The sequence below is a fragment of the Rosa chinensis genome, chromosome 5 (assembly GCF_002994745.2).
Source record: "Rosa chinensis cultivar Old Blush chromosome 5, RchiOBHm-V2, whole genome shotgun sequence".
Classification (NCBI taxonomy): Eukaryota; Viridiplantae; Streptophyta; class Magnoliopsida; order Rosales; family Rosaceae; genus Rosa; species Rosa chinensis.
In genome coordinates this window covers 16,130,287-16,156,511 of record NC_037092.1, presented here as the reverse complement: position 1 = coordinate 16,156,511, position 26,225 = coordinate 16,130,287, and the positions used below count along the sequence as shown (strand labels likewise).

The window sequence follows — 26,225 nt, the reverse complement described above, 5'->3', positions numbered from 1 at the left end:
ACATGACGAATGCCTATAGGAAATGGTTAATATTTTGTTTATATTTACTCCACCAGTCTATTGTTTTTACTACCAATCATATGTCAAGCAACAATTTATCAAATACGATGAAGAAGAGAGCTTTAAGGGAGCGACAAATTATCTTCAATCAAAATGCTATAGCTAGGTATGGCATTAATAGATGGTAGGACATGTATTAAATGGATAAAACACTGACATATAGTGACAATGTGACATGATAGCCCACACAACAAAGATCCAACCAAATAAGATTGTAAGGATTCAAGCCACAGGAGACATCAGAGAACAAACAGGGGAGAAGGAATTAATGAACACATAAATAACAAACAGTACTTCATTCCCTTGCAGCACTGTAAAAAGTGTTACATAGTAATAATTCACAGAGATATCATCTGATTGATTGACCAATACATACAAAGAGACACATGAATATAAACTGAAACACAGCTTTTGGAAACTCATCAAGAACAAATATTCCCAAATAGATTACAAGTATTTTAAAGAATAACAAATCTCCAAATTAAACTTTTTCACAAACAATTGGGGTACTACTTCATCATGTCCTTGATTTTCAAATGATCCTCAAGGCTTTGCTGGTTCAGCAGCAGGAGCAGCTTCCTCCTCCTTAGGCTTTTCCTCACCACATGATGCTTCAGGCTCTTCCTTCTTCTCCTCCACCACCACCACCTCTTCTTCTTTCTTCACCTCTACAACCTCTTCCTTCTTCTCTTCTTCGATCACTATCTCCTTTTCTTTTCTGGAACTTGTTTCCTCTTCGACTTTAGCTGGTGTTGGTTCTGGTGGCGTTGGCTCCGCTACCTTCTCTTCTGTCACAATATACGTTGAGACCTTCTCAAACACAAAGAAGACTGGACCTGAGACGTAGGCCGGTCCATACTTTGATGATGCTTCTGAGACTGGTTTCGATCCTGGAAAGTCTGTTACATCCATATATTCATATAACCAATTCAGTATATATTACACTCGAGAATTACAAAAATTCATCCCAAATTAAAAAGTACATGAACATGAAAAATATAAATATTTATGATTGAGTACATATATGTACCTATCTTGGCAAGCTCTTCAAGGAACTTGTGGACTGCAGCAGAGTACTTCTTCAACGCAGCCAGCTTCCGCTCCTTAATCAAAGTCTGTTTAAGGTGACAGTAATTTAACATGTTAATAAGTTTAATAATTTTGGTTAATTCAATCTTTTAATTAATTTTCTTGAAGGGGTTTTTATGTATCTGACCTTGATTTCAGCAGAGGAAGCTTCATATAATTCAACTACTTTTACTTGATACTCAGCCTTCTTCTCTTCAAACTCCTTGGCATAACTCTCCTGCAACCACACAGATATAGTTCAGTGTATATATATAATTCATTCACATGGAAATAAATATCTATTTGATGAAACCAAAATATTCTGATATTAAAAACAAACAAAAAAGAGTCACAAACCTTCGACTCATCAAAGGTCTTGCAAGCTTCAGCAGCTTCAGCCTTTTTGATACTGCCCTTGTTCTCAAACACCTTCTTGATTGTGGGAAGCACCTTTGTTTTCCAGTAACCCATCTTTGAATTCTTCTCAAACTCGAATACCCCTGAGAACCATCCAAACAAAGGCAAAATCTTATATATACATGAAAAGTTGATCATGAAAATTTTGTAATATTTCACAGAACCCAAAAACACATATATACTTGAGCTTGATGAATTAAGCTAAGAGACTCAGAACCCTATTAAGAAGATCATGCCTAATCTTTACTTACTCAGTTGTATGTCTCTTTCTCCTTCTGATCTTTCTGCCTGTTTGTTGATGAGTGCAATCAGAACTATCAAAGTCTGCCTCAATATGTTTCTGTAGCAGCCAACTGTCCCTCCAAAACAAAGCCACAATAAAAAGCTTTGGACTGTGGCTTCAACATATAGACATACTCCAAATTCAAAAACCCCTACAACTCCACCTTAATTACCAAAATACCTAGTTATCCGTTGATGCCACCCAACCTCCCTTTGCACAAAAGGACCTTACTGTCCTCATCAGGGGGATAACTTTAGGGGCATAACAGTCCCAACTAAAATTCCAATGTGGCTAGGTTTCTGGTTTGGCTCTTGCCTGCATGATTCAAGGCCAGGGTAGTCAGTGGCATGTGGGTGTAAATTAATCAGGAATCTCAGGGGTAAAAGGGGGATTTGACAGGTAGACCCTTTGGAAGAAGGTGACAGCTGGCAATCACCCAATGAGGAAGAGTATGATAATATTAATCTGGGCCCTTAACGGCAATTGGGTTTGCCAATTTGTATTGTTGATGTGATCTGGAAAATTAAATTCCAACGCATATGCAATTCTTTCTCTTTCTTTGGCTTCTCCAACCTTTCCCGAACTTCACAAGCTTCTCCCTTCCCACGTGGCTTTGCTGTTACCAACAAATCACGCCGTCAATCTGTCATTGAGAGATTTTATAGGTGAGTTTTTGTACACATATAAATGAGACCGCTAGCGGTGGATTATTCAACTCAAATGTAGTCACATGTTTGTTTCTTTTTAGTTAAACATACTAATTATAATCTATAAATTCTTACCGATCTAAATTTTTATTTCAAAACTTATATTTTAGTGAAACGATACATGTACTACTCACATAGTGTATGTGATATGTGCCGTAGTTTTCTAAAACCATGACCCCATGAGAAGGACAAAATGCCATGTTACTCTTTGTTTGAATGTTTTATTGTTTTAATGTGTAATGTATGTACAGTCAGTCACAAAGGGTCATAATGAATCAAGAGAAAAAACCCATGTATTGTCTGCATTCAAAATGCATATGTACATAGATGGCTAGCTGGATAGCCTAGCTTGCACCCACATGGGGGGCTTTGCTTATATTTCTGTGCTGGGGCTAATACAAGGAGTGGAAGACAAGAAACTTGGGTTAGTTTTATGGTAGGGTACTTGACAGGTTTATAAGTATTAAGCAAATGGAGCTGTATTTATATATTGGGAATTCAATTTGGTACCATATATAAAGGGTGATAGCATATATATTAGATCTTTTTTCCCAAGTGAATGTGTGGTAGATGACATCTAACACATGAATCATAATATTGATCCGGTTGATTGTGCAAAGAGAACAGCTGCATATTTGTTTGAATCTGCAGGTAAACTAATGCAGCAAGTTGAAGAACAGAGATTTTAGAATATATATAACATATAAGAGCTACATTGAATCATTCATTAGTTTGACAACTGGGTTTGCTTTACATCTCTGATATTATATTAATTATAAGGTCAGTATCCATAGGTGAGAATATCTTTGAAGGTGTAGAGGGTATTTTTATTTAACAAGTCAGATTTTTTGCTGCAACAGTTCCCTTAACACAGTTGAAACTTGACTGTTGTAAAATTCTCCAACATCCAGTTGCAGACATCATCACTTTAGCTTTAAGATGCAAATAAGAATTAATCCTCCTAATCAAGAATGGTCAAGATCAATCCAAGAGTGGATTAAGACTAGGAAAGGGATTAAGATGAAATGGAGGGCCTGGTCAAACAGATGGCCTTCATTTTCTTCTTCTACTCTTTTTTTTTTCTTTTGGTTATTTTTTTTTTAAAGATGTCATGGTGAAAATCTACCCGCAGCTTAAATTAATGTAATTTGATAAATGGAAATAATCTGTGAACAAGCCCAATCCAGTCTTTCCTAATTAATATAAGAAAAGGCTGGTGAGCAATCTCAAGCAACCTCATCACTAGAAGTGATTAATTGAATATTATTGTGCTAATTATGATAAATTGATTTATGTACTATAAATAGTTTATGTTTACCATTTCTGTTTTCTGGTTTCCTCTAGAATCAAGCTATTGAGTATTGACTTCAAACAATGATGAAGTGAAAGGATTATAACAGCCATGAATGCTAATATCAAAAGGGTCTTCTGAGACCGAGACTTATTCTTGCTTAGTTTGTTTTTCGGGCTTCTAGCCCTCCTTGTAACCAAAAAAAAAAAAAAGGATTATAACAGCCATGAATGCTAATATCAAGGAATTATACAAACATTCATTCTTCTCTTGGGACGAATAAGGGGAAAAGTATGAACACAGTGCCAATATAGTAGCCAAAAGTAATTGGTTCTTATGATAGAATTGCTAAATGAAAGCTAATCAATGATTGATCAAACTTACACAACTGTTAGCACTATGTTTGATGCCTTTAATAATGGTACTCTAATATAATCTAAATGTACTAAAACTCTAAATTGAATCTTTAATAGATTGGCTTTCAAAACCAATCAAACAGCTGTCAATTCTTTATAAGAATCAAACCAAACCAACCAATAATTGTTGAGTGTAATCAAACTAAATACCCTGATATCTACTGTTTATGAGGTATCATTAAGTTTGGTGGGGTTTTAGTATTCTCCTTTAAGGAGAAGGGTGTTATGTCATAGTAATCTAATTAAATATATTTATACATAAAAAAAAATATAATTAGTGAATAAAATTTGCGATACTTGAGTTACAAGAATACCCTCCCAATTGGCAAAGTAAGGATGAGAGTACTCATACATATCCAATTATCCAAAATAAGAAATATTTCCAAGTGTCCTTAGATATTTGTCTGGAAATGGGAATTTGGACCAATTCACCATCAGAGGTAATGATCAAGAAAGTTTCAAAGAGTGCAGATCAGGTACTAGTAAGTACCCACAGAAGTTCATCAAAATATGAATTGGGATGAGGATCATATAAATCAAGTGGTCTTGGTCAATTGTTTCAGCTAGCATAACATATTATCAAAACATTCAAGAAACACAAGCCTGACGTACGGTAGCGTTTGAGTGCAAAACTCTACTGAAAATGACATTAGCATAATTATCAAGTACTCTATCTATGTCACTCAGAAAACGAAAGTAATTAGCCTTGAGACATGTTAATTAATGTCGCGTTTTGTTTTGATGCCTAATCTCTCATCCATTATCCAACTTCCAGGTGCTTTCCAACCTCAGCAAGCATCTCGATACAAGACGTTTCTGTCTTCTTAGGCTTCATTTTCAGTGAATAGTGCACCAATGGCTTAAAGGAACATTAACACATGTATTGCACAGTCAAGCTAATCATAAATAAGTTCTTCACTGGTAACTTGGGTGAGACTAGCAATGTTCTAATGACACTACCAACTTTTCATCTCTAATGAATTTACGGGCGCATCTCTTTCTGCAACAGATTTTCCCATGACACGAAAAAGCCGAACCTTGCGCAGAATGGAGAACCAACATACATTCAGCAGATTTTGGAACTTATGGAATGATTTTGCGGTTTGCTGCTGAATAGCATAACCACATCAATCAATGACATAGTTAGGAGCCACAGCCAATATTCTGTCATTTCTGGATACTGGTGGCTGTGGTGCTCCTTCACCTTCTGCTGCTTGCCTCTCATCATCAAGGACTATCAGATGCCCTTCTCTTCTTATTAAGCTCTGCATGACAAGATTGACTACTATTATATCCATCTCATATGATATTCTTTCTGGTGAGAAAACGGTAAAATTACGTCATCTCATATGATATTCTTTCTGGTGAGAAAACGGTAAAATTACCTCTATGATAGCTTTGATTTTAGAAACTTCAGCAGCTGCTTCCTCCACGAAATCGTAATTATTTTTCTCGTTCTGCTGACTCACATACCACTGAATCAAGTCCCTCTGCCTCATTCCAGCCAGCCCTGTCCCTGCAGAACAAGGAATATTCAGATATTTTGAAGAAAATGAATATGAAATTCTCTTCTTCTTCATGAACACCTCTGCGATAGAAGTATACAACTTGGTGATTTAGGTAGAAATCGGGGCTTCGGAGTATGAATCATTGCAAGTAAAAAAAAAAAAACAAGAGTATTATAAGACACGTAGGAATGCCTTTGTAACTGGAAAGAACATTCTAATAGCAGACTCACTTACAATTCATAATTATATAAAGCTATATGAAAATAATAAACAGAGCATATGGCTTACCGCTTTGTCTAACATCTTCTTCGTGCTGTCTCAGACGCATGATAAGGGCCTGGGTAACCCTCTGAAAATATTCATCACTTATTATAAGCTTCTTTCCTTGTTGGTTTGCAGAACCTGACCCACCTTCTGCACCATCATAGTCCACATACTTTAGTCATGTTAAGACAGTTTGAAGAAACCATACATACATAAAGGTCTTATAATCATACCACCATTCACAGAAGCTCTGCCATTGGTTGTTTGATCATCACCTGGACCCGTACCATTATTTCCATCGTCATCACCGTTATCAGTACCATTATTTCCATTGTCATTGTCATTGCCCTCAACATTGTCACGAGAATCTTCAAACTCTGATAGATCAATCTCACTAGACTCCACACTGGATTACAGAAGAAAACACTCATTATGGCCACAAACAAGTGTGTGTGTGTGTGTGTGTGTGTGTGTGTGTCTGAGAGAGAGAGACAGAGGATATTCAACATCGGCGCTTTCGTACCTAATTATTGAGGTTTTTAGCAATCTCACTGCTAAACGGACATGGTGTGGCTTAACCTGTAAGAATAGTCTTTTTTAAGTCCAAGAGAAACATGTATATCAATCTTAGTTCCGAATAAAAATAAATCAACTTGGCACCTGAATCTCTAAATAACTTCGAGCAATGGCCTCTGAGAGTCTGATTAATGCCTCTAGTTGCCTAACTGTCATGCGATAAGCAACTCTACTACCAGGAGCAGTATCACCTCTTCTGAGAGCAACATAAGAGTCCACCAACAGCTTTCTAGCATCTGAATTTAACTGCACAGTTTATTTATGCTCTGTTAAAACAAACCTGAAAGCAATAAGCTTTTTGAAAGAGGTCGTGATAGTGCGAGGGTAGGTAGCAGACCTTTGGTTTGAGAGTTTTGGCATATGCAATATACCGCTTCAGCTGTGCAGTAGTGAATGTAGGACTAAGCGCCTCTTCCCGTTTTTGATGTACTCTTACAATATGGTGGGCTATGTGGTAATCAGTTTGATCATCTGGGTCATCGATCATGACATATACCAGATCAAACCTTGACAAAATAGGAGGAGGAAGAGCCACGTTATACTGGAAAAACATAGAAGTGATTAGTCCATACTCAAAAGCTGCAAGATCTATAAATTATAGTACTGTAACTGACTAGGACATCATCTCTATCAAGGAATAAGCACTCCCATTCTAAAAGTGATTGTCCCCTTGGTATATCACCCATGCAAAACTGGCCAGCACTTCTTAAAACAGCTACTAGCCTTTTAGTTGCAAGAACATAAATACCTTGAGGGGTTTAGATTTATCATAACGGCCCCCTGTGGGGTTCGCAGCAGCAAGAATTGATGTTCGAGCATTCAGTGTTGCCTGTATTCCTGCTTTTGTAATGCTTATTGTTTGCTGTTCCATTGCCTCATGAATTGCAACCTTGGAGTACATTTATAAGTCAGATATTGATAGTTCCTGTATGCAAAACATGTTCAGTCTTAGGGGCATATAAAACCCTTTAGAAGATACCTGATCCCTAACGTCCATCTTGTCAAATTCATCAATGCAACAAATGCCATTGTCGGCGAGCATTAATGCTCCAGCCTGAAATAAGATCAAATGTGATATATCAGCAATTTTATAACAGAGGTGCTATGAGATTACCAAATGGAAAGCATCTCCTCATTTATGCCTTGTCAAACATCTGCTTCTCAAATGTAAATCTCGATTTTTTTTTTTTAAATCACACCCCATGCACTTCAGATTGTGCATGGATCAAAACATTATTGCATCAACAAAACTAGCATACACAAGCATATCTGTAACTTGTGCTTCCACTTTTATGCATTAAATAATAATGTCAGTCCTCTTAGGCATATCCTGACTTCTAAATTAGCACATCTAAGCACCAAGTCTTCTGTTTAACTGATTTTCCCTTGTTTCCCTTCTAATTGGAGTTTGAACCCAAAAACCATGTGTGTTATTTACATTCACAAGCATATACATAACTTACATGAAACTAAGATGAAAATGTTTGCACTAAATAGGCTATACTGCATCTTTAGGTACATTTTTAATGACAATTGACTTGCAATAAAACCATATTGCAATTCCTAAGTTGTGACAATAACTAAAAGCAAACAGTTTAGCCTGAAAACAAGATGATGGAGTTGATGAGTTTGACAACAAGCATCGCCACTATGTTTTGACATATGGGATGGAACATAATGAAGATCCCATGCTGCTTGAAGTTGAAATAACTTGACAACCTGGAAATGGGCATCTCAGAGGTCTTGTTTTAAAAGAATTTTATTTCTAGTTAAGTTTATATAACAAGCACTAATGTCAGATGACTGCAATGTAGAAAAACTTTGGTTTATGAGCTAACTTTTTCAAACTATGCTTATCTGAAACACAATATCACATGACAATGAAATAAACTATGGAGGTTTATGCATAAACTTAATAATTCACTTCAGGTCATATCTAAGACCTCTTTCTTGATCTCAACATATCAACTCCATATAGCAAAAAGATAAGGAAAGAAAAACTAGAATTTTCAGTAGTAATAATCTAATGTAGGAGCCATCTATCATGGTTAAGATGCATAATGTATTTAAGTGATACCTCAATACAAAATTCCCCAGTTTCTGGTTCTTTGGCCACAGTTGCAGTTAAACCAGCAGCAGAGGAGGATTTCCCTGATGTGTAAACAGATCTTGGAACTATTCCAGCAGCATACCTGCAATTGATAGAGTAGCATTAAATCATGGGGTGTGATGTAAACTACAGAAACTGAAATGGTAAGTAGAAGGAGCATACTTGAGGAACTGCGATTTTGCACAACTGGGGTCCCCTACTATACAAACATTGATATCTCCTCTCAAGTTGATACCTTCATGAGTAAACTTGTGGACACCACCCAGGAGCATAAGTAGGATTGCTCGCTTGATATCTTGGTGGCCAAATACAGTTGGGGCAATGCTATCAACGATCTTATTGAAGAAATCAGGTGTATTCCTCATTCTTTGAACTTCATCTTGCTCTTCTGCCTGTCAAATTAATGAATCAAAACAGTGGCTAAAATGAGTCTTCCCCAGAAATACAAGTACATGTGACAAGAAAGAACAAACACAGTGAAATTCTGACTTCCAATGAAACCCACACAAGAAGCAAGTGCAAGTGACGATCAATGGATAAGAGAAGATATATAATGAAATGTACTATGAATGCTGCAAATAAAATAAAATATGGAAGCAAGCTAAAGTATGTAATTGCATGATCTCCAAGTTTCTTTGACATTTTGATCTCTCATCATTTCTTCTCTTGAGACAGAATTTGAAAGGTATAAAAATTTGAGCATGCTTGTATAAATTGAGAATGAGATTCTATGATAAAGAAACTCAAGTGCAAGTGGATAGATCTTATATATTTAAAATCAGAAAGCTAGTATTCCGTTAAAGAGAAGCCTAGCAGTTGAAAAGAAAGAAGGAGCGCAGCAAAAGAACTAACAGTGAACTGCTGGTGATCATCATCGTCAGCATCCTTCTTTCTATTCCGTATGTCAGTATCCTGCCTACCATCAGAAATCTGGAGGAAAGAAAAAAAATTATATCAGAGAAAAACAGCAGTTCAATATACAGAATTGCAAACACAGTGCACTCAATGACTGACCTGAACTGAATTCGCAATAAAGGCAAGGCGGTAGGAGAGGTCTCTCACTCCCAATGCTCGAAGACCCCTGACTCCTTCATGCCCAGCCGCACCATTACTGCGCTGGGAAGCTTGGCGAGAAACTTCTGATCTCTCTCCGGCGGCAGCCAAAGCCAATATGTCTGGTATCACAACCACTGTGCCGGTAAATATGACCCTGCAAGTGCATGTAGGAGTGAGCAGATATGTAGCTTAGACACAATTAGTATGTTGAAGAGAAGATACTGCTACAAGTAAAGGGTTTGGCTTGGCTTACGTGTCACCAGCCCTGGCCTTCTCAACAATCTCATGGCGGATTATAACATCCAGCGATCTGGGAAGGGAGCCCGCAGGTATCTCCTTGGAAGTCTCCTGCATCCGTACCCTCTGCCAATCCGCAAATTTGCTCTCTTGCCGAAGTAATGCCCACCTTGCTCTATTTGCGCAAGTGGCATTGACACAAATTGTCGGCTTTAACCCCACAATCACAACAACATATCAGAATCATCCAATAATAATCAACATACAGTATCTCAACTACATTATGAAGCCCAAAAAATTAATGGAATCACTAAATGTACACTCACCTCAGTGTACTTATACTGCTGTTCAACATTCTTAATGACACCTCCACACTCCAAGCACTTAAAAGTCCCGTGGAGAAGCTCGGGCCGGACCTCACTCGTCCGAGTCACCACTCCTTTCACCGACACCAGTTTCCCTATTTCTGCCGTCGTCAATTCCCTCAGCCTATAACGAATTCAGAACAAGAAAAATTAAACATTTCATACTTCCTGTTTGGAAAATGAATCAAAACTCTTACAAGCAACAACATCATATAAACAGTGACATCACCTCTTGGAGGCTGGAAGATTGAAGAAGGCAACATTGATGTCCTTGTTAACATCATCCGGAATCGCGTTGGACCGCCGCTCCATCACAAATCTCTTGCACGCGTTCTTCAAGTATGGCTCAAACCTAATCAATTAACCAACCAAATCAACCAAAACAGCAATCAATTTCCCAATTTGACAAAAGCGGGGCTAGGGTTAGGGTTTTGGAGAAATCGAAAGAGGGAAAAAGAGGACCGGACCTCAAGAACTCGTCGGAAATGGCCTTCTGGAGAAGATTATTGAAGAGCATGACGTGAGAGAAGTCGATGAACATGGTGGTGGACTCGTTGGCGATCATGGCCTCGATCTCGGCCTCGTAATAGACCTCGCCTTCGCCGCCCAGTCTGAAGCTTTTGAGGAAGTCCAGGAAGATGTTCTCGACCCGAACCGCCTTCTCGTCCACCAAGAATCCACCGAAAGCTTCCATCTTTTCTTCTTCTTCTTCGCGCTCTCAGACTAGTCTCTCACTTCCTGGTTTTTTTTTTTTCTTTCTAAAGCTGCTTCTATCTGTCGCCGCCTTCAGGGGTTTATGGCGCCAAAATTAGGACCGACCCCAACGCGTTCCCGCCAAAAACACCTTGTACTGTCCTATTGGGCCAACATCGTAAACGGGCCTCTCGCCGGGTCTCTTTTTCAATCAAGGCAAAAAATCACCAACAGAGAGACTCTATATTTTCTTTGGACAACAAATTCGTGATCATTAATCCCGATTAAAATAAAATAATTTAACCGTTTGAAATTTTTATTTTTATTTTGAGTTGAAAAGGTCATTCATCTATATAACTCAGCAAATAGTACAATAACGGCTTGTCCATAGAGCCGTCAGAAGAAACCATTACATAGAGGACACTACACTAGCACCAGGGGCGACTCTGGTGGTGTTCAAGTAGAGCAGCCGCACAAGGCCACTGGTTTTCAAAGGCTTGGAATTCAATTTTGTAATGTCTTTTGATAAAATATATTCATCAAGTATATATGTTGAAAGCTATTGAATTGTTGTTTAGTTCAATTGGCAACTCTACCTTAAGTTAATTGGCTTGGTTGGTCTTGGGTTCTTTTTTCTTTTCATTCCTAAGGCCTCTCTACTTTCTTCTCTGATCTTGTGTTAGGTTTCTTGACGTTTTTTTTTTCTTTCTATTTTCCTTCCTTGTTTATATTTTTAGGCCTCCACTATTTTTTTCTTCTATTTATACCAAACATCTTTTCTTAATTCTTCTAATTGGGGTTGTGATTAATAAGACATCATTTAAATCTTCGCACTAAGCCTCTTAATTTTCAGGACTGGCCCTGAGCAGCACACACCTCACACAAGCGCATTACTCAACACACCCATCTTTTTTTTATTAAGCACAAAACAAGAAACTAATTGAACTCTGAAATTAATGAATTACCTATGAAGCTACTAGCTTCTTGTCGATCTTCCCAAATCAAAAAAAAAAAAAAAAGGAACCAAAAACTATAGTAAAAATAAAAGTTTGTGAGCCCAAAATAGTAGGGCTGGGCAAAAAAGCCCGAAAAACCTACCCGAACCAGTCAATTCGGGCCGGTTCGGTCCTTATTTTAAAATAAAATTTAATAATTTTTATGGGTCCAAGCCGATGTCTATAACTTTTTGGCCAGTCCCGAGCCTTGATATTAATTTGACGTTAGGCCCGCTAGGCCCGAACAAGTGGCCTTATATGCTTTTTTTTTTTGGTCTGATTCCTTCTCTTCTTCTATTAGGTCCCGTCTTGACTCTTGACTCTTCCATACGTTTCTCTTTCTCCAACTTCTTTCTCCAACTTCTCTTCACTACTGGGTTCGAGCCTTACGGTGAAGCTAAACCCCTGAGCTGCGTCCAATGGCGTCGTTTTTATGTTGCATACTAGGTCATGGATAGGGCTCTCCCTAAGGATGCTTATGAGGACACGCCCAATATCTACAAAGCATGATTGCATGAAGCGTTAATTCATGATTGCATGATGCTCTGCTGAAAATAGCAAGCAATTTAATTGTAATACCCCGTACCTTAAAGTTTTTACTATTTACTTTTTACCGTTATTGACCAAGGAGTTGACTTTTTCCTCGTCCGTTGAGTTAAGAAAATTGTTTGAGAATGTTGTAGAATACGAAAAATCGAGTTCGTGGACACGAAGTTTGTTTAAATCGGAGTTTCTACGGAAAAGTTATGACCAAAAATGGAAATTTACTAACATGGTTTCTATTTTAAAAATGTGAGTTCTTATTTGTGGAAAGGAGGAAATAAAACAGAAAAGGAGGAGAGAGAAATCGGGAAACCGATTCCAGCCGCCCCCCCCCCCTTCCTTCTTCTTTCTTTCTTTTCTCTTCTTTCTTTTCTTCCTCTTTTCTCCAAACCGAAACCCATTTTTTCCGGTGAAACCACCGCCACCGGCCATTAGAGGATCTTCTTTTCCTCCTCTTGCATCTAAGGTAAGATTTCTGACTTGGGTAGCTTTGGTTTTTGAGATTTGAAGAGGAAATTTCCAGAAATGGGAAAATTTGGTTTTTGCTTTGATCTTCGGTTTCCGGCGATTTCCGGCCGGATTCTTTGGGGGTTTTGGTTGTTGGGGAAGTGCTGAACTTGTTCCTAACCTTGTTGCAGCTCGTTTTGATCGGTGGAGGAAGATTTGAAGGTGTTTGAGACTGTGAACAGTACCGTGAACAGTAACTCTCGAATTCTTGGGTTCTTGTTTGATTTTTCTGGATATTTCTACTTGAATTTGGTTGTTGTTGCAGGTATAGGAACGGTTAGTTGCAATCTATGAATTTTTGTGTTAGATTTAAGGTTGTTGGTTAATGAGTTTCCTTGGAGTTTTGATGTTGGTTGTGGTTCTAAGGTGGTTAAGATTATTATCTTGGGTTGAGAACTTGTTGTCATGTTTTTAGTGTTGAGTTGAGAGTGTTGAGAGGTTGGAGAAGTATATTGGGTTTCGAATGTCAAAGAGAAATTTGGAATTTTGGATGTTTTGAATGTTTTAGTTGATGAATCTTTTGGCTAAATATCTTGATAATTTACTATCAATGTTATTGTGGAATTGATCTTTTTTGTTGAGGAATTTGGTGTTGAGATTGTGGTTTGGAAAAGAAAATTTAGAGAGGATTTGAGATTTAGAGATGGATTTGTGAATGGAAATAGGGAAAGTTAAGAAAGAATTCGGAAATTTTGGAAAGGATATTATGTTTAATTTGGTAATCGATTTTGGTCATGGAATCGAGTTTTACATTGATTAGATTATCGAAACGATCCTTGTGAAGGTTAAAGATTAGGCTTGGACGTTAAATTGTTAGGAAAATTTCCGTATTCAAGAATGTAAATTCCAAGTTGAAGAGTGAGTTTTGCTTTATAGAAGGAATACTAATTTCTCGAAGTAATGAGTTTTGATCTTGAGATTGTTTCCTTATTAAGGTTAATTATTATGTCCATTTATTATAGGACGTACTGAGCCCTCGAGCGAGGAGGACACGGGCAGGCAGCAGGTTTAGCTGCGAGACTACTTGTGAGTGGACTTTTATTTTGTTAAAATAATGCATGCAGCATGGAAATAAGTTTTCAGTTGATTTATTATTTGAGAAAATGTGACTATGTGGAAAGTAAAGGATTTAAAAAGAAAGCAGTTGATAAGGAGGCCAGTTTTGGCGCATGCGTATCTTACCTAGTTGGCAGTCCCTTCTAGGTAATAGTCTGGTCGGCAGTCTCGTCCAGACTACAGCTCGGTTAGCAGTCCCATCCGATGCGTCATCTGGTTGACAGTCCCTTCCAGATGACATGAGGTAGTTAGTCGGCAGTCCCGTCTACTACTTGTGGCTAGTTGGCAGTCTCATCTAACCACCGCCTCCTATTCCTGTTGGCAGTCCCTTCTGATGCGTCATCTGGGTGGCAGTCCCTCCCAGATGGTATGAGATGCCTAGGAAGCAGTCCTTCCTAGTCATCAAATGAGTTTTCTTGGAAAAAGGATTGAGTTGGAATTTTATGGAGTCTCGTTGCATGATGGTTTTGTTAAAAAGAGAAATGGGGAAGCATTCCATTAATTGTTTCGAATTTTGTTTCGGTTTTTTCCACTCACGCTAATGGATTTTATATGTTTTCCCCTGGGCCCTTCGTTTTCAAATACCCAGATTTCAGATTTGCCGAGATCGCGTCCAGGCTCTAGAGACTTTGGAATCAGCGCTTCCGTTTTTGTCCGTAGGTTATTACTTAACCTTCCTTGTATGATATCGGCTTAGTTATTAGTGTTGCTCTGATACCAACTGACAGGACCCGACCCAAGAATCACCCCGAAACCTGGATACGAGCCTGCGGGGCCCACGTTAGGTGAAATCCAACCGAAAAATCGGCAGAACCTCCCCTAATATTAATCATATCCAGGTTTGTGAACTATTTGGGTTGCCCATATTAAGGGAGGTTCTGCCGATTTTTCGGTTGGATTTCACCTAACGTGGGCCCCGCAAGGTCGTATCCAGGTTTCGGGGTGATTCTTGGGTCGGGTCCTGTCATTAAAACCCTTTTTGTTGTCAAGTTGTAGTAGTGAAAGTAAGGGATCGTTCTACGCCAAGGATCAAGGGTTCACCTTCAATTTATGTAACCTACAAAACAAAGAAAACTAGAATGTTAAACTACAATATGAAACAAATTGAAAAACACAATTGGGGGGGAATTGTTGATTAATTATGCTGAAAATAAAGCAAAAACAAAAGATGAATCTAAAGTAAAGTTGTGAATATGATGATGAGCAGTTAGGAGTTCATTATCCACCTCTAAACACAATCCAAGTTCCAATTTTTCTTCCTATGTTTATTACTAAGTCATGAGAATGAGATTGACTAAGTTACAAAGCTAGAAGCAAGCTAAGTACCTTATATTACTTCCCTATAATGTTCTAACAAGAACAAGCGCCATTATTAGAACCTTTTGAAAACATGCAACATAGAGATCACAAGCGGCTCCTACATTTAGCAAGTTCTAAAGCATTAAGCACATATGGAAGGATGTCAATCTACATGTACAAACTAGTACAACAAGCGTGTCTAGTTGCATTCCTCATCTTTGGTACACACCTAGGCGAGAGGCTTTACTACTTCGGTTAAAATCACAAAACTATTAGGTGAATTGCTATTTAACCTAGCACCAATTACATGCATGTCCTATATGTTTGGTGCCACATAAAACATACATATAAAAGATTCATCTAATCCAGAACCAAAGAACAATCTCATTGACAAAGTAACTAAAACATAGAAATTTATTATGAAACTTGAACCATAGTTTAGGGCTTCAAACTAGCCCCTAACACAAAAGTATTTAGCTACTCATTGTTTTAAGGTAAACACACAGTAACATATTGAAAATAAGAAGACAAAGTCACAGAAAAGGGAGTGAAGAGGCACGGTGGATGTTGCTTGAAGATGGATGTTCACGGTGGTGGCAGATGGCGACTTTGGTGTCTTCTCTTCCTTATGCCTGTATGGAGCCTCGAAAATCAGAGAGCTAGGGGTGTTTTTAGGCGTGAAATCTGTATGATCTAGTCTTCCAATGACGCAAAGAAGCCTCCTATTTTTATGGTTTACAAACCCCTAGTTTTTCCCCTCAAAACCGAGATGAGTTCTCCTTATTCTTCTCTAATTCCACTTGCTTAGCTGCCACACAATCTTTTGAACCTTCCTTAAGTCTTTCTAACCATCTCTTCATAAGTATAACGCAGCAAAAATCCAATAAAATTCGTCCCAAAATTTGCCAAGAATATCTTCAGAAAATATAGCCTTTAATTCACTTTCCTTTCTCAACTAGGATTGATTTTCCTCTCCATGTTTGACAATGATTCCTAGCAGATTCGAAGGTGATATTCTTGGCACATAATACTCCTGATGTCACTCTTCAAAACCGTGCAAAAACCTTCTAGAAAGCTTCTTGAAACGTGGCCTAACAACGGTCTTGAAAATGCTTCGCAGAAAGACTTGTCAGAAATTCCAGATTTTCCTTATCTTCTGCTCATCTTTGCAGCATCTTAACTTATGCTTTACACCACCTTTCTGGATTATTCTTGATTTTTTACTTCTCTACAACATGTATTCTTTAAATCTGGGCAGAGAAATTCATGATTTTCATCCCTTAAGTCCAGTAGAAAAGTCCTTGAAAAAGCTTCCTGAAAAGTTGATGGAAACAGTCTTCTAACGGTACCAACTTGGAGCACAGCCTCCGGCTTCCTCTTTATCATTCTGAACCAAATCTTGGCCTGTAGTTATAGTAGAACAGGTGGTCTTCAAATGTTGTTAGGCCTTTCTTCATAATTCCACTCCAAAGTTATTCAAAACAGCTTTCCAAGACAGAAGAAAATAAGGCAGACTCTAGTACTCTGTTTTCTGCAACTGTTTTTCATGACAACTCTCTCCATCTTCTCTTGAGTTTTAGGACCAATGAATGATCAAAATCCATCCTTTGCATCACTACTTCATGTGAGGTGTCTTGAGTTCCCTATTGAAGCTCTCTTTTCTCCTTAACTGTTTCTCAAAGTATCTAAGAAAATAACAAAGTTAAATTGATCTTTTTAAGGAATAAACTAAGCAAAAGTATAAAGGTTTGAACTATAAATTCGTCGCCTTTTATGCTCCTATCACATGAAGCTTTCATAATTGCATAAAGCTTTGGCAGACCACCACCGATTCAATTCTTCTCTTCCTATTACTCTCATCTGATTCAATTTGCAGCAACTTTATTTTCTGTCCATCTCTGAATTATGATTCTCATGTATATTGGAATTTGACCATCTAGGTATGTTATCTGGGCGCCTTATAGTTTTCTAGATTACTATGTAGATCGGTCATCTGGGTATCTTCAACTTCTTGCTATCTTATCTAGATTTTGCAGAGATCACATCAATGAGATTTGAAGTCGGATACTTGGATCTGAGCTGAAAGCCTTAAAGCATGTTTTTTTTTTTCTTTTTTTTTTTTCTTTCTCACAAGGCAAAATGGGTCCGAAAGCTTGGAAAACCGACCCAAAAAAAAAAACGATCTGGGTCTAATATGATCCCTGAAATTTAATAACAACATTTGAGCCGCCTCGAAAATTTTAGTCCAGGTTCGGGCCCTTCTTATTTGATACATAGCCCAGCCCGTGCCCAGTAAGGATGGCAATGGGCCGGGTTGGGGATGGGGATCACAATATCATCCCCATCCCCGGGGTCATTTTCTACCCTCATCCCCGCCCCAATCCCCAATAAAAATATATTGGGGATTCCCCGTCCCCATCCCCATTGGGGACTAAGCCTCCAAACCCGCCTCAAATCCCCAATAAGAATTTAATAAATAAAATAATTTTTTCTCATATTGCCTTTTTTAAAATTAAAATCTACAACAAATAAATTTAAAATATGATTAAATTCATAAATCATAATTCAGTGAGTGCAAAAGTAAAAACATCATTAAAATAAGAGAGAATTTTAAGAACAGTACATGAACTTAAGGCCACTCCGAATTAAGGTGGCCAACGTTTATATAACCCAGAATAAGTACATGAACTTTTAATCCCGACCCAGTTTTCATACATGTCGTCACTAACACTATTAACATCTATGCCACATGGCATATTAATAAGGCATAGGTGTTAACGGTGTTAGTGACGGCATGTATGAAAACTGGGTCGTGATTAAAAGTTCATGTACTTATTCTGGGTTATACAAACATTGGCCACCTTAATTCGGAGTGACCTTAAGGTCATGTACTGTTCTTAAAAATTTCCCTTAAAATAAAAGTGTAGCCATTAAAGTAAAGTATCAAATGTATATATTTGTGATTTATATTATAAAATAAAAATATAAAAATATATATAAGTTAAATATATGTATATATTATTGGGGCGGGTTTGGGGATGAGGATCACAATCTCATCCCCAATCTTAGATAGCGGGGATTGGATATCCCCATCCCCATTTAGGGCTGGGCACGGTCTCAGACCGGCACTATATTTTTAGGGATCGGGACCGAGCCCGAAATATTCGGGCCGGATCCAAAACGTGATATCCATATTCTGAGACCGGAGTAAACCCGGACTGAAATTTTTTGGGTTAGGTTTCCGGGCTTTCGGGCTTAAACATGCCACAAAAGAGAGGATGAGGAGGGGACTCAGTGTCTCAGTCCGATGGAGACCATGGTCAGATTGCAATTAGAAGTGGGAGGAGACCGTGGTTGAGAGGAGAAGTGAGACAGAGAGGACGAGGAGGAGAGCTTAGTGTTTCGTGGCTGGGATTGGGGTCGCTGGAGTTTGATCATAGAGGTGGTTGTGGTGGACGGCGAGGCAGGTGATCCTGGGGGAGTGAAACTGAGTGGTGAAGCAGATGTGAGAAACGGAGAGGTTTGAGGCGTCGCTCTCGAAGAGCATCTTCCGGCGGCAGATCTCGACGACGGTGACTTAACCGTTCAAATCCGAAACCTCAACTAGTTTTCTATCTGGGTTGGGTTTGGAGGCTGCGCTTCCACCAAGAGAGAAGAGGAACTAAGGGAGAGGAACTGCCGAACCGAGGGAAGAGGAAGATGGGAAAGAAAGAAGAAAAGGAGAAGAATAAGATAATGATTTTTCTGAAATGAAATGGGAGACAGAATGATTGATGAAAGAGGAAGATGAAAAAGCAAGAAGAAAAAGAGAGAAGAAAAAGAAAGAAGAAAAGTGAAGTCGTGAGGAATAATGAGACAGAGGAGAGAGAATGATTGATAAAAAAAAATAAAAAAGATTAAAGAATTATGCATAATAAAAAAATATATACAATATTCGGGCCCAACGGGTTTTTATGTATTTCAAAATTCAGAACTGGGACCGGACCGGCACACTGACTACAGGGACAGAACCGGCCCGAAAGCCCTTATTTTCAGACGAAAACCCGACCCGAACCGGCCGGTCCGGATCGGTTCCTTCCGGTTTTTCAGTCATTTATGCCCACCCCTATCCTCATTCCCCATTTGTCCCCGAATTCTCCCCCCATTAGGGGCAGGTATCCAATAGAGCTCTGCCTCGCTGGGGATTTTTGCCATCCCTAGTGCCCAGCCCTACAAAATAGCTAGGCCCACCAAGGTCCACAAAGGAATCCAATAAGCCCAAAAATGGGAACTCTAGTAGACATTGTAATAACCCGAAAATTAGTGTCAACTATAGAACACTATATTATTAACTATATTTGAAAAATCTTTGTTATTGAGCTCAAGACTCTCATCTATGTTATATTTTTTTTATGCATGTCATTTTAGTACTAATAATTGTAATTTTTTTTTACCTTAAGAAAGCACTAAAGTTCTTTACTTATTACTTTGGGTAAATGTGCATATGGATATGTGTGTGTTACATACATATATATATATATATACACACACACATATAAATATATGTATATATATATATATATATTTAGCAAGTGGATTTATGTTTTCTTTCTTTTATTACTTTTTTTAATTTTATCTTATCATTTTAATCATTCAACCTAAATAGTAATTAGTCACTCACCTTATAATAATTTGTCATTTACTTATTTTATGCTTAATTCTAGCCTATTTAAACACATGATCTCTATCATATTTCCTACAAGCTTAAAAATCAAGTGCAAAACTGATTTGAAGCCTCCTTAGTTGTAGAGAAAACTCAAGATTCCCACACAAATCCTTCATCCTTTCTTCTCTTTAGAAGCTCCCTTTGTTTTTCTTAAAAAAGTCCAAGCTTGAATTCAAGACCAAAATCTTCACCTCACCCCTGAGTTTCTTAAGTAAGTACATGAATACATTTTTATGTTCTTTTGTCTTTAAGATTTATCAAACTACATAATCAATGATAAGATGGAAAATGATCTGCTTTGCTGCAAACCAGTATTTTCGTATATAAAAAAATCTGTTTTGTCAAAAATAATTATAGTATTAAATTCCTCATCAAAAGTTTTTCAATTTAGGCTTTTGAATCACTAAAAAAGGTTAAGAAATGAAGAAGTTATGGCTAATCAAAGTTTTCAACTTTTAAACTTGCTGGAAATCTCATACAGCTATCACAACTTCAAAAATTCATATCTCCCTCATTTCTTATCCATTTTCTACAAACTTTATATCAATTTGAAGCTTAGGACCTCTACTTCTGATCTGGAGAGTTTGAGAAGTAATGGTAAAATACACAGTACGTAATTACTTAGACATCAAAGGACAGTATCAAAAATATCGGTTTCTGCACTGTTATGGTTCTTCACCATTTCTGGACTATATCACTCTGATCTGGACTACATGACTTATTCCATTGCATTCCTTGTGAAAAACCCTTTGAAACGGTGTACTCATTTGACTAATTCGGACTTGTGATGGATAACATAACACATCTTGAAGTTTGATGACTCTAATCGGAGAAACATGAACATGGTTGATGAACTTCAATGGATTTGGACATAAGGACTGAAATACTAACTATAATATAATTTTGTTAAATTGTATATAGTTACTTATTTAATGCTTGTGCTTTATTATTACCTATTTTACTTGATTTCAATTATGTATAAGCTTCTTTTTAATGTTTATACTAACTATAATTTAATTTTGTTAAATTGTTTATAGTTACTTATTTAATGCTTGTGCTTTATTATTACCTATTTTACTTGATTTCAATTATGTATAAGCTTCTTTTTAATGTTTATACTAACTATAATTTAATTTTGTTAAATTGTTTATAGTTACTTATTTAATGCTTGTGCTTTATTATTACCTATTTTACTTTATTTCAATTATGTATAAGCTTCTTTTTAATGTTTATACTAACTATAATTTAATTTTGTTAAATTGTTTATAGTTACTTATTTAATGCTTGTGCTTTATTATTACCTATTTTACTTTATTTCAATTATGTATAAGCTTCTTTTTAATGTTTATACTAACTATAATTTAATTTTGTTAAATTGTTTATAGTTACTTATTTAATGCTTGTGCTTTATTATTACCTATTTTACTTTATTTCAATTATGTATAAGCTTCTTTTTAATGTTTATACTAACTATAATTTAATTTTGTTAAATTATTTATAGTTACTTATTTAATGCTTGTGCTTTATTATTACCTATTTTACTTTATTTCAATTATGTATAAGCTTCTTTTTAATTATGTTGTTTGTTAGTGAATTTATTTATTTGTGATATACAATTATGTTATACATGTTTTCATATGAGATTATTCCCAAGTATATGTATCTATATGTGTGTGTACATATACATACATTACGATCTAAAATTTATAAAGATTGTATGTTGTGAATTTGATTATGTCTGAAAAGTACAATTGTGAAGCCGGGTGATTACAACAACCCCGTGCTTAAGTGAATTACTGGTAAATGTGTTTTGGTGCTTCGTGGTTATGCTTCGTGGTTGTGCTTCGTGGTTGTTAAGCTGTGGGCTCTAGTCCCTTCAGATAGTGCACTATTATACTCTTAGGAAGTGTGCTTACTTTGAGTATACATGCCTTAGTTGTGTCTTTGGTATGCTGCGGCTTACCCGTACTTTGGGAATAGTACGTCGGTCCCTAGTACGTGGATTTATGATTTGATACCAGTCAACCTGGTTTTCTCGTGTTTTGGGTATAGTACGTCGGACCCTAACACGTGGATTTGTGATTTGTTACCAGTTAATCCGAAAATTCACTAAAAAGAGAAGTGTACTTATATTATTTTGATCAAATATCTATCTATGATATATTTTGAATATGTGAAGGTGTTAGTAAAAAGAGAATCAAGCATGTGTTGCTTTAATGTTATTTCACATATTAATGTTGCAATATTTGTTGGTTGTGATCAAGCATGTATTGCTTTAATGTTATTTCACATATTAATGCTGCAATATTTGTTGGTTCAATAAGGAGATGTGATTAAGTGATTAATTTATTACCAGTCTCATAAATCATTCACACGAATGAATATATTTGTATATATGTGTGTATGTATTGTGTGTATATATATACATATTTAAGAATTTTGTATGAACATATAAATGGTTCTTGGTACATTTTAATTGGTTGTTCAGTTTTGATTTCTTATAAGACACATTAATATAAGAATGTAAGTTGTGTACTTACTGGGCTTGTGTTGCTCATGATGCTACACCTTCTTGTTTTCAGGTATTAAGTAGATGCTTGGGGAAACGGGGTGAACCTACTAGATAAAATAATATTTTTCTTCTACTATTTCTAGTGAATACCTGTACTGATTCGAATTTTGCTTAACTTTGGTTATGTAAATATATTACCGATATTTGTTTTCTAATAAAAGTACTATTCAAACATGTATCTATTTTCTTTTACTTCCTGTTGATTTATTCAAGAAGAAAATTTTATTTGTTTTGACTCACGTCACAAATTCACGAGCCATATTTCAGTATAATATTGGCCTTGGATTTGGGGTCGTGACAGACATCCCAACCAAGTCCAAGCCCGAAAGAATCGCCCAACACAAACCCTAAGGAAGCAGGTCCCCTCCTCTATAGTATGGCCGCCACCACCATCTTGGTCGCCTCATCCACACTTGTACTTCCCTCTGGGACTAGATCCGCCACTCCAGTCTCAAAAACCAGTCAATACAAGCAAATAGCAATCTGAGAAAATCTAGAAACACCTCCGTCACTTGTCACCGATCAGAATTTAAAATCAACATTGAAAGATCATCTCTACACAAAATCAATGCGAACAAAATTGTTTACTCATTCAATTTCATCATAACATTTCATTTGTTGGATGCAATTGAATGCATATATGATTTTCGTCATTGATTTTCTTCAAAAATGATCTTTAAATGTTGAATTTAACTTTTGTAGACCCCCATTCTTTTTCTTGTTTATTTTAATTTGTCGTATAACGTATGAAACTACATATTCGTAAGGTACAAAAGTATTCGTGCTTAGGTTAAGACTTTGAGGCCATTTAAAAGGATTAAGAATTTAGAGAAAATCCAATTTGGGTCTAGGAAACTATTTTTAAAAGTATCAAGGCTTAGGACAAGCCCGAAAAATTTTCCTGAAAGGATTCGGTGAAATGTCGGAGAAATAAGGATATTTGAAGAGGTGTTTTCGGATTGGGCTTGAGAGAAATTAAGAGAAAAATAAAATGGAGCAGCCCAAGCCCACTTGGCCCAAAAGGAGGGGCAAATTAGACTTTTCACAATTAAATTTAGGGAGAGGTATAAACGCAAAATATTCTCCAAACCCTAGCCTCAACCCTCACATTTTTCATTTCAGCTTTCTCTCTCTACGTCTCTCCCAAAATAGCCCCGCCGCAGGCCATTGGAACCCCATTCTTCACCAAAATTTCCAGATTTTCTTCTCTTCATCCCCTCTTTCCATTTCTCCAACCAAAATCAAGAAATTTGGCCATTTAATCCTCCAAAACCCCTAGAACCCGAAGCCAATTTCGGGGTTTTTGTGATTTCTTCTTTCCAAGTTCAAATCAAGGTAATCTTCCTCTTAATCTAGCCTCTATTCATCCGATCTATACCTATTTCTTCCTAAATCCGAGTTTTTGATTTTGATTTGTGATTTTGATTGCATGAACCCTATTCTCCCTAAATCAAGAGGCTAGGTTACGGGTTTGGCAAGGATTTGTGGTGAAGAAGGCCAAGGAGGAGGATTAGGCCATGAGTTTTGAAGAAGAAAGGGTAAGGAATGAGTTTTGGACAAATGCTAGAATTTTTAGAATTTATTTGGTTGATTTTGATTTTGTTGACATATTGTTGTTGTTGGAAAAATTGTGAAAATTAGATCTTTGATAAGGGTTTAATTAGTAGAATTTTATTAGCCTAGTTTCCAAAATGTTGGAATTTTGGTATTGAAGATTTGGTGATTGTTGTTGTGTAATTTTGGCCAAAAGAAAAAGAAAAGGAAGAAGAAAAGAAATGGCTTTGTTTTTGGAAGAAAAAGAAAATAAAGAAAAAGAGTAAAAGTTTGATTAAAAGAGTTTTACCGTGGTAAAGTGGTAAAAAGTGAAGAAGGTGAAAGTAAAGGTAAATTCGGTAAAAAGGAGGTAAAAAGGTAAAAGTGAAAGTGTGGAGGTGAAATTCGTGGTAAAAGTGAAAGGGTAAAAAAAGAGGAGTAAATGGGTGAAAGTATAACTTTATTTATAATTATTTACTTATTTATTTTTAATAAATAAGAAATAATGGTAAATAAAAGAATACTTGGTCAGAAGTCAGAAGTCAAAGTCAAAGGTTAAAAGTCAACTCCGAAGTTGACCAGGGTTGACTGACCTCATAAAACGTGAGGATCGACTCGACTTTGGTTGCTCGGATTGGCGAAAGTTTAGCGGAGCGATAAGGACGTTTTCTTTTTTAAGAAAGAAGTTAGTTTTTCAAATTGGTAAAGGTTGAAAGAAATAATTAATGACCTCATTGAAATAAAAAGGATTTAGTGTGTGCGATTACTTAAAGTTGATCATGATGTTTACCTGGATAATTACTTACAAACTAAGTAATGGTTCAGGAAACACGATCGTTAATGAAGCTTAAGCGGAAAGCATCAGAGTGTGGAATACGCCGGCATTTTCCAGGTAAGGTGAGCTGCCCCTTCCTTGTTAGAGGCTTTTTGATATATGTGGAATGCTCTAGTATAATATTATGTTGCCTACAAGTACGTTTTTGGTTGTTCATTATTCGATGCCTCGTGAGACATGTGTTTTCATAACTGATAATTGTTGATTGTGAAAACCGAGGCTAGACTTGGATGTTGAGATACTATACCCTTTGTATGTTTGTGCTTGTGACCTGAAAGTGAATGGGACCTAGATGTGTTGACTCCTAGGGATCCCACGGTGTCGATAACCGTGAACCTCCGAAGGGGGCTGTGCTCCTATGTTTGTCGAGGAAAGGTGAGTACAGACAGTGAACCAGTCATAGGAGACTCAGAGCCAAGAAATGGACACTTTCGCTACTTGTAGTCATAAGGACTACAGAGTAGTTGGCCGGTTCTCGAAGGATGACGAACCGGGTCGATCACCGATTTATTTTAGTTTAGCCAGCAGGTAAGTATTTCGGAGCTCCAAGTTGTGTGAAGCATGCTGCATATGATTTCCTGAAACGAAACAACAATTATTGTTTTTGTTTGCATTTGTTTTACTCGATTTTACAAATACGCGCAATCTATATTCTAGTAGCTATGTTTTACTTATTAGTTTTCAAACCTTACTAAGGTTGGGTCGGCCCCTATTGGGCTAGAGAGGACGAAATGCTCACCCCTACATTTCAGGTTACAACGAGGTCATTCCGGACGATTTGGATTAGAAGTGGGTCGTTGGCCGAGTCCGTGTGTTGCTTAAAGTTCTTCCCTGTTGGTACTTTATCGATTTACTCGCTTCTCTTTCAATGTTGAACTCTGTGAGGTCCGCCTACCTAGGAGCGCGCCTCACCCCTTTGTTTTATTGTTATTGTTGAACTCCTTTCATTTCGGTTATGATGTAAGCCTTAAGGCGTCACAGTGCACTTGCCCACTTTATTTTGAAGCATTTCCAGACTTGTTAATTTGAATGTTGGGTTGTTGATTTAAAGTCCTTCCTTAAAAGTTTTCTTGGTCTCCTATCTTCTAAAATTTGCATTTTCCAAAGGCCTTGTAGTATTAAGTTGGTA

The 26,225-nt window shown here is 37.0% G+C and overlaps 2 protein-coding genes and 2 long non-coding RNA genes across 7 annotated transcripts; 2 read left to right on the top strand and 2 right to left on the bottom strand.

Moving 5' to 3' along the window:
• Positions 1-341: 341 nt before the first annotated feature.
• LOC112164719 (plasma membrane-associated cation-binding protein 1) lies at positions 342-1,956 on the bottom strand. Its single transcript, XM_024301013.2, has 5 exons — positions 1,797-1,956; positions 1,486-1,628; positions 1,277-1,366; positions 1,091-1,175; positions 342-959 (listed from the first exon to the last, which is right to left on the bottom strand). The coding sequence occupies exons 2-5, from the start codon at positions 1,597-1,599 to the stop codon at positions 604-606; spliced, it is 645 nt and encodes a 214-aa protein (XP_024156781.1). The 5' UTR covers positions 1,600-1,628; positions 1,797-1,956; the 3' UTR covers positions 342-603.
• A 3,169-nt stretch (positions 1,957-5,125) lies between these two features.
• On the bottom strand, positions 5,126-11,141 carry LOC112201691 (DNA replication licensing factor MCM6). Of its 3 annotated transcripts, none has more exons than XM_024342602.2 (17): positions 10,826-11,141; positions 10,588-10,710; positions 10,320-10,482; positions 10,010-10,203; positions 9,715-9,910; positions 9,553-9,630; positions 8,863-9,092; positions 8,668-8,782; positions 7,570-7,644; positions 7,339-7,479; positions 6,928-7,131; positions 6,675-6,836; positions 6,538-6,593; positions 6,248-6,420; positions 6,039-6,164; positions 5,628-5,758; positions 5,126-5,507 (listed from the first exon to the last, which is right to left on the bottom strand). In XM_024342602.2, exons 1-17 carry the CDS (start codon positions 11,050-11,052, stop codon positions 5,370-5,372), a joined length of 2,532 nt encoding a protein of 843 aa, XP_024198370.1. In that variant the 5' UTR covers positions 11,053-11,141; the 3' UTR covers positions 5,126-5,369. The 3 variants fall into 3 exon arrangements, with proteins under 3 accessions (XP_024198370.1, XP_040375565.1, XP_040375566.1); XM_040519631.1 differs by having other exon boundaries at positions 6,039-6,161; XM_040519632.1 differs by having other exon boundaries at positions 6,269-6,420.
• Positions 11,142-12,912: 1,771 nt separating this feature from the next.
• Positions 12,913-22,902, top strand: LOC112202747. Its single transcript, XR_002937558.2, has 4 exons — positions 12,913-13,055; positions 13,228-13,289; positions 14,059-14,122; positions 22,739-22,902. It is a non-coding gene; the product is annotated as an uncharacterized LOC112202747 (long non-coding RNA).
• Positions 22,903-23,845: 943 nt separating this feature from the next.
• On the top strand, positions 23,846-26,149 carry LOC121053069. 2 transcript variants are annotated; one of them, XR_005810640.1, is made up of 4 exons: positions 23,846-24,063; positions 24,184-24,266; positions 25,087-25,153; positions 25,849-26,149. It is a non-coding gene; the product is annotated as an uncharacterized LOC121053069 (long non-coding RNA). The 2 variants fall into 2 exon arrangements; XR_005810641.1 differs by having other exon boundaries at positions 25,087-25,158.
• The last annotated feature ends 76 nt before the right edge of the window (positions 26,150-26,225 follow it).

Coding starts and splice junctions, on each gene's coding strand:
- LOC112164719 (XM_024301013.2), bottom strand. CDS start 1,599: ATGGGTTACTGGAAAACAAAGGTGCTTCCCACAATCAAGAAGGTGTTT. Junction 1,176..1,276: donor CTTCCTCTGCTGAAATCAAG/GTCAGATACATA, acceptor CACCTTAAACAG/ACTTTGATTAAGGAGCGGAA. Junction 960..1,090: donor TGAAGAGCTTGCCAAGATAG/GTACATATATGT, acceptor TGGATGTAACAG/ACTTTCCAGGATCGAAACCA.
- LOC112201691 (XM_024342602.2), bottom strand. CDS start 11,052: ATGGAAGCTTTCGGTGGATTCTTGGTGGACGAGAAGGCGGTTCGGGTC. Junction 7,645..8,667: donor CTGGGGAATTTTGTATTGAG/GTATCACTTAAA, acceptor ATCTTATTTCAG/GCTGGAGCATTAATGCTCGC. Junction 5,759..6,038: donor AGAAGATGTTAGACAAAGCG/GTAAGCCATATG, acceptor CTTGTTCTGCAG/GGACAGGGCTGGCTGGAATG.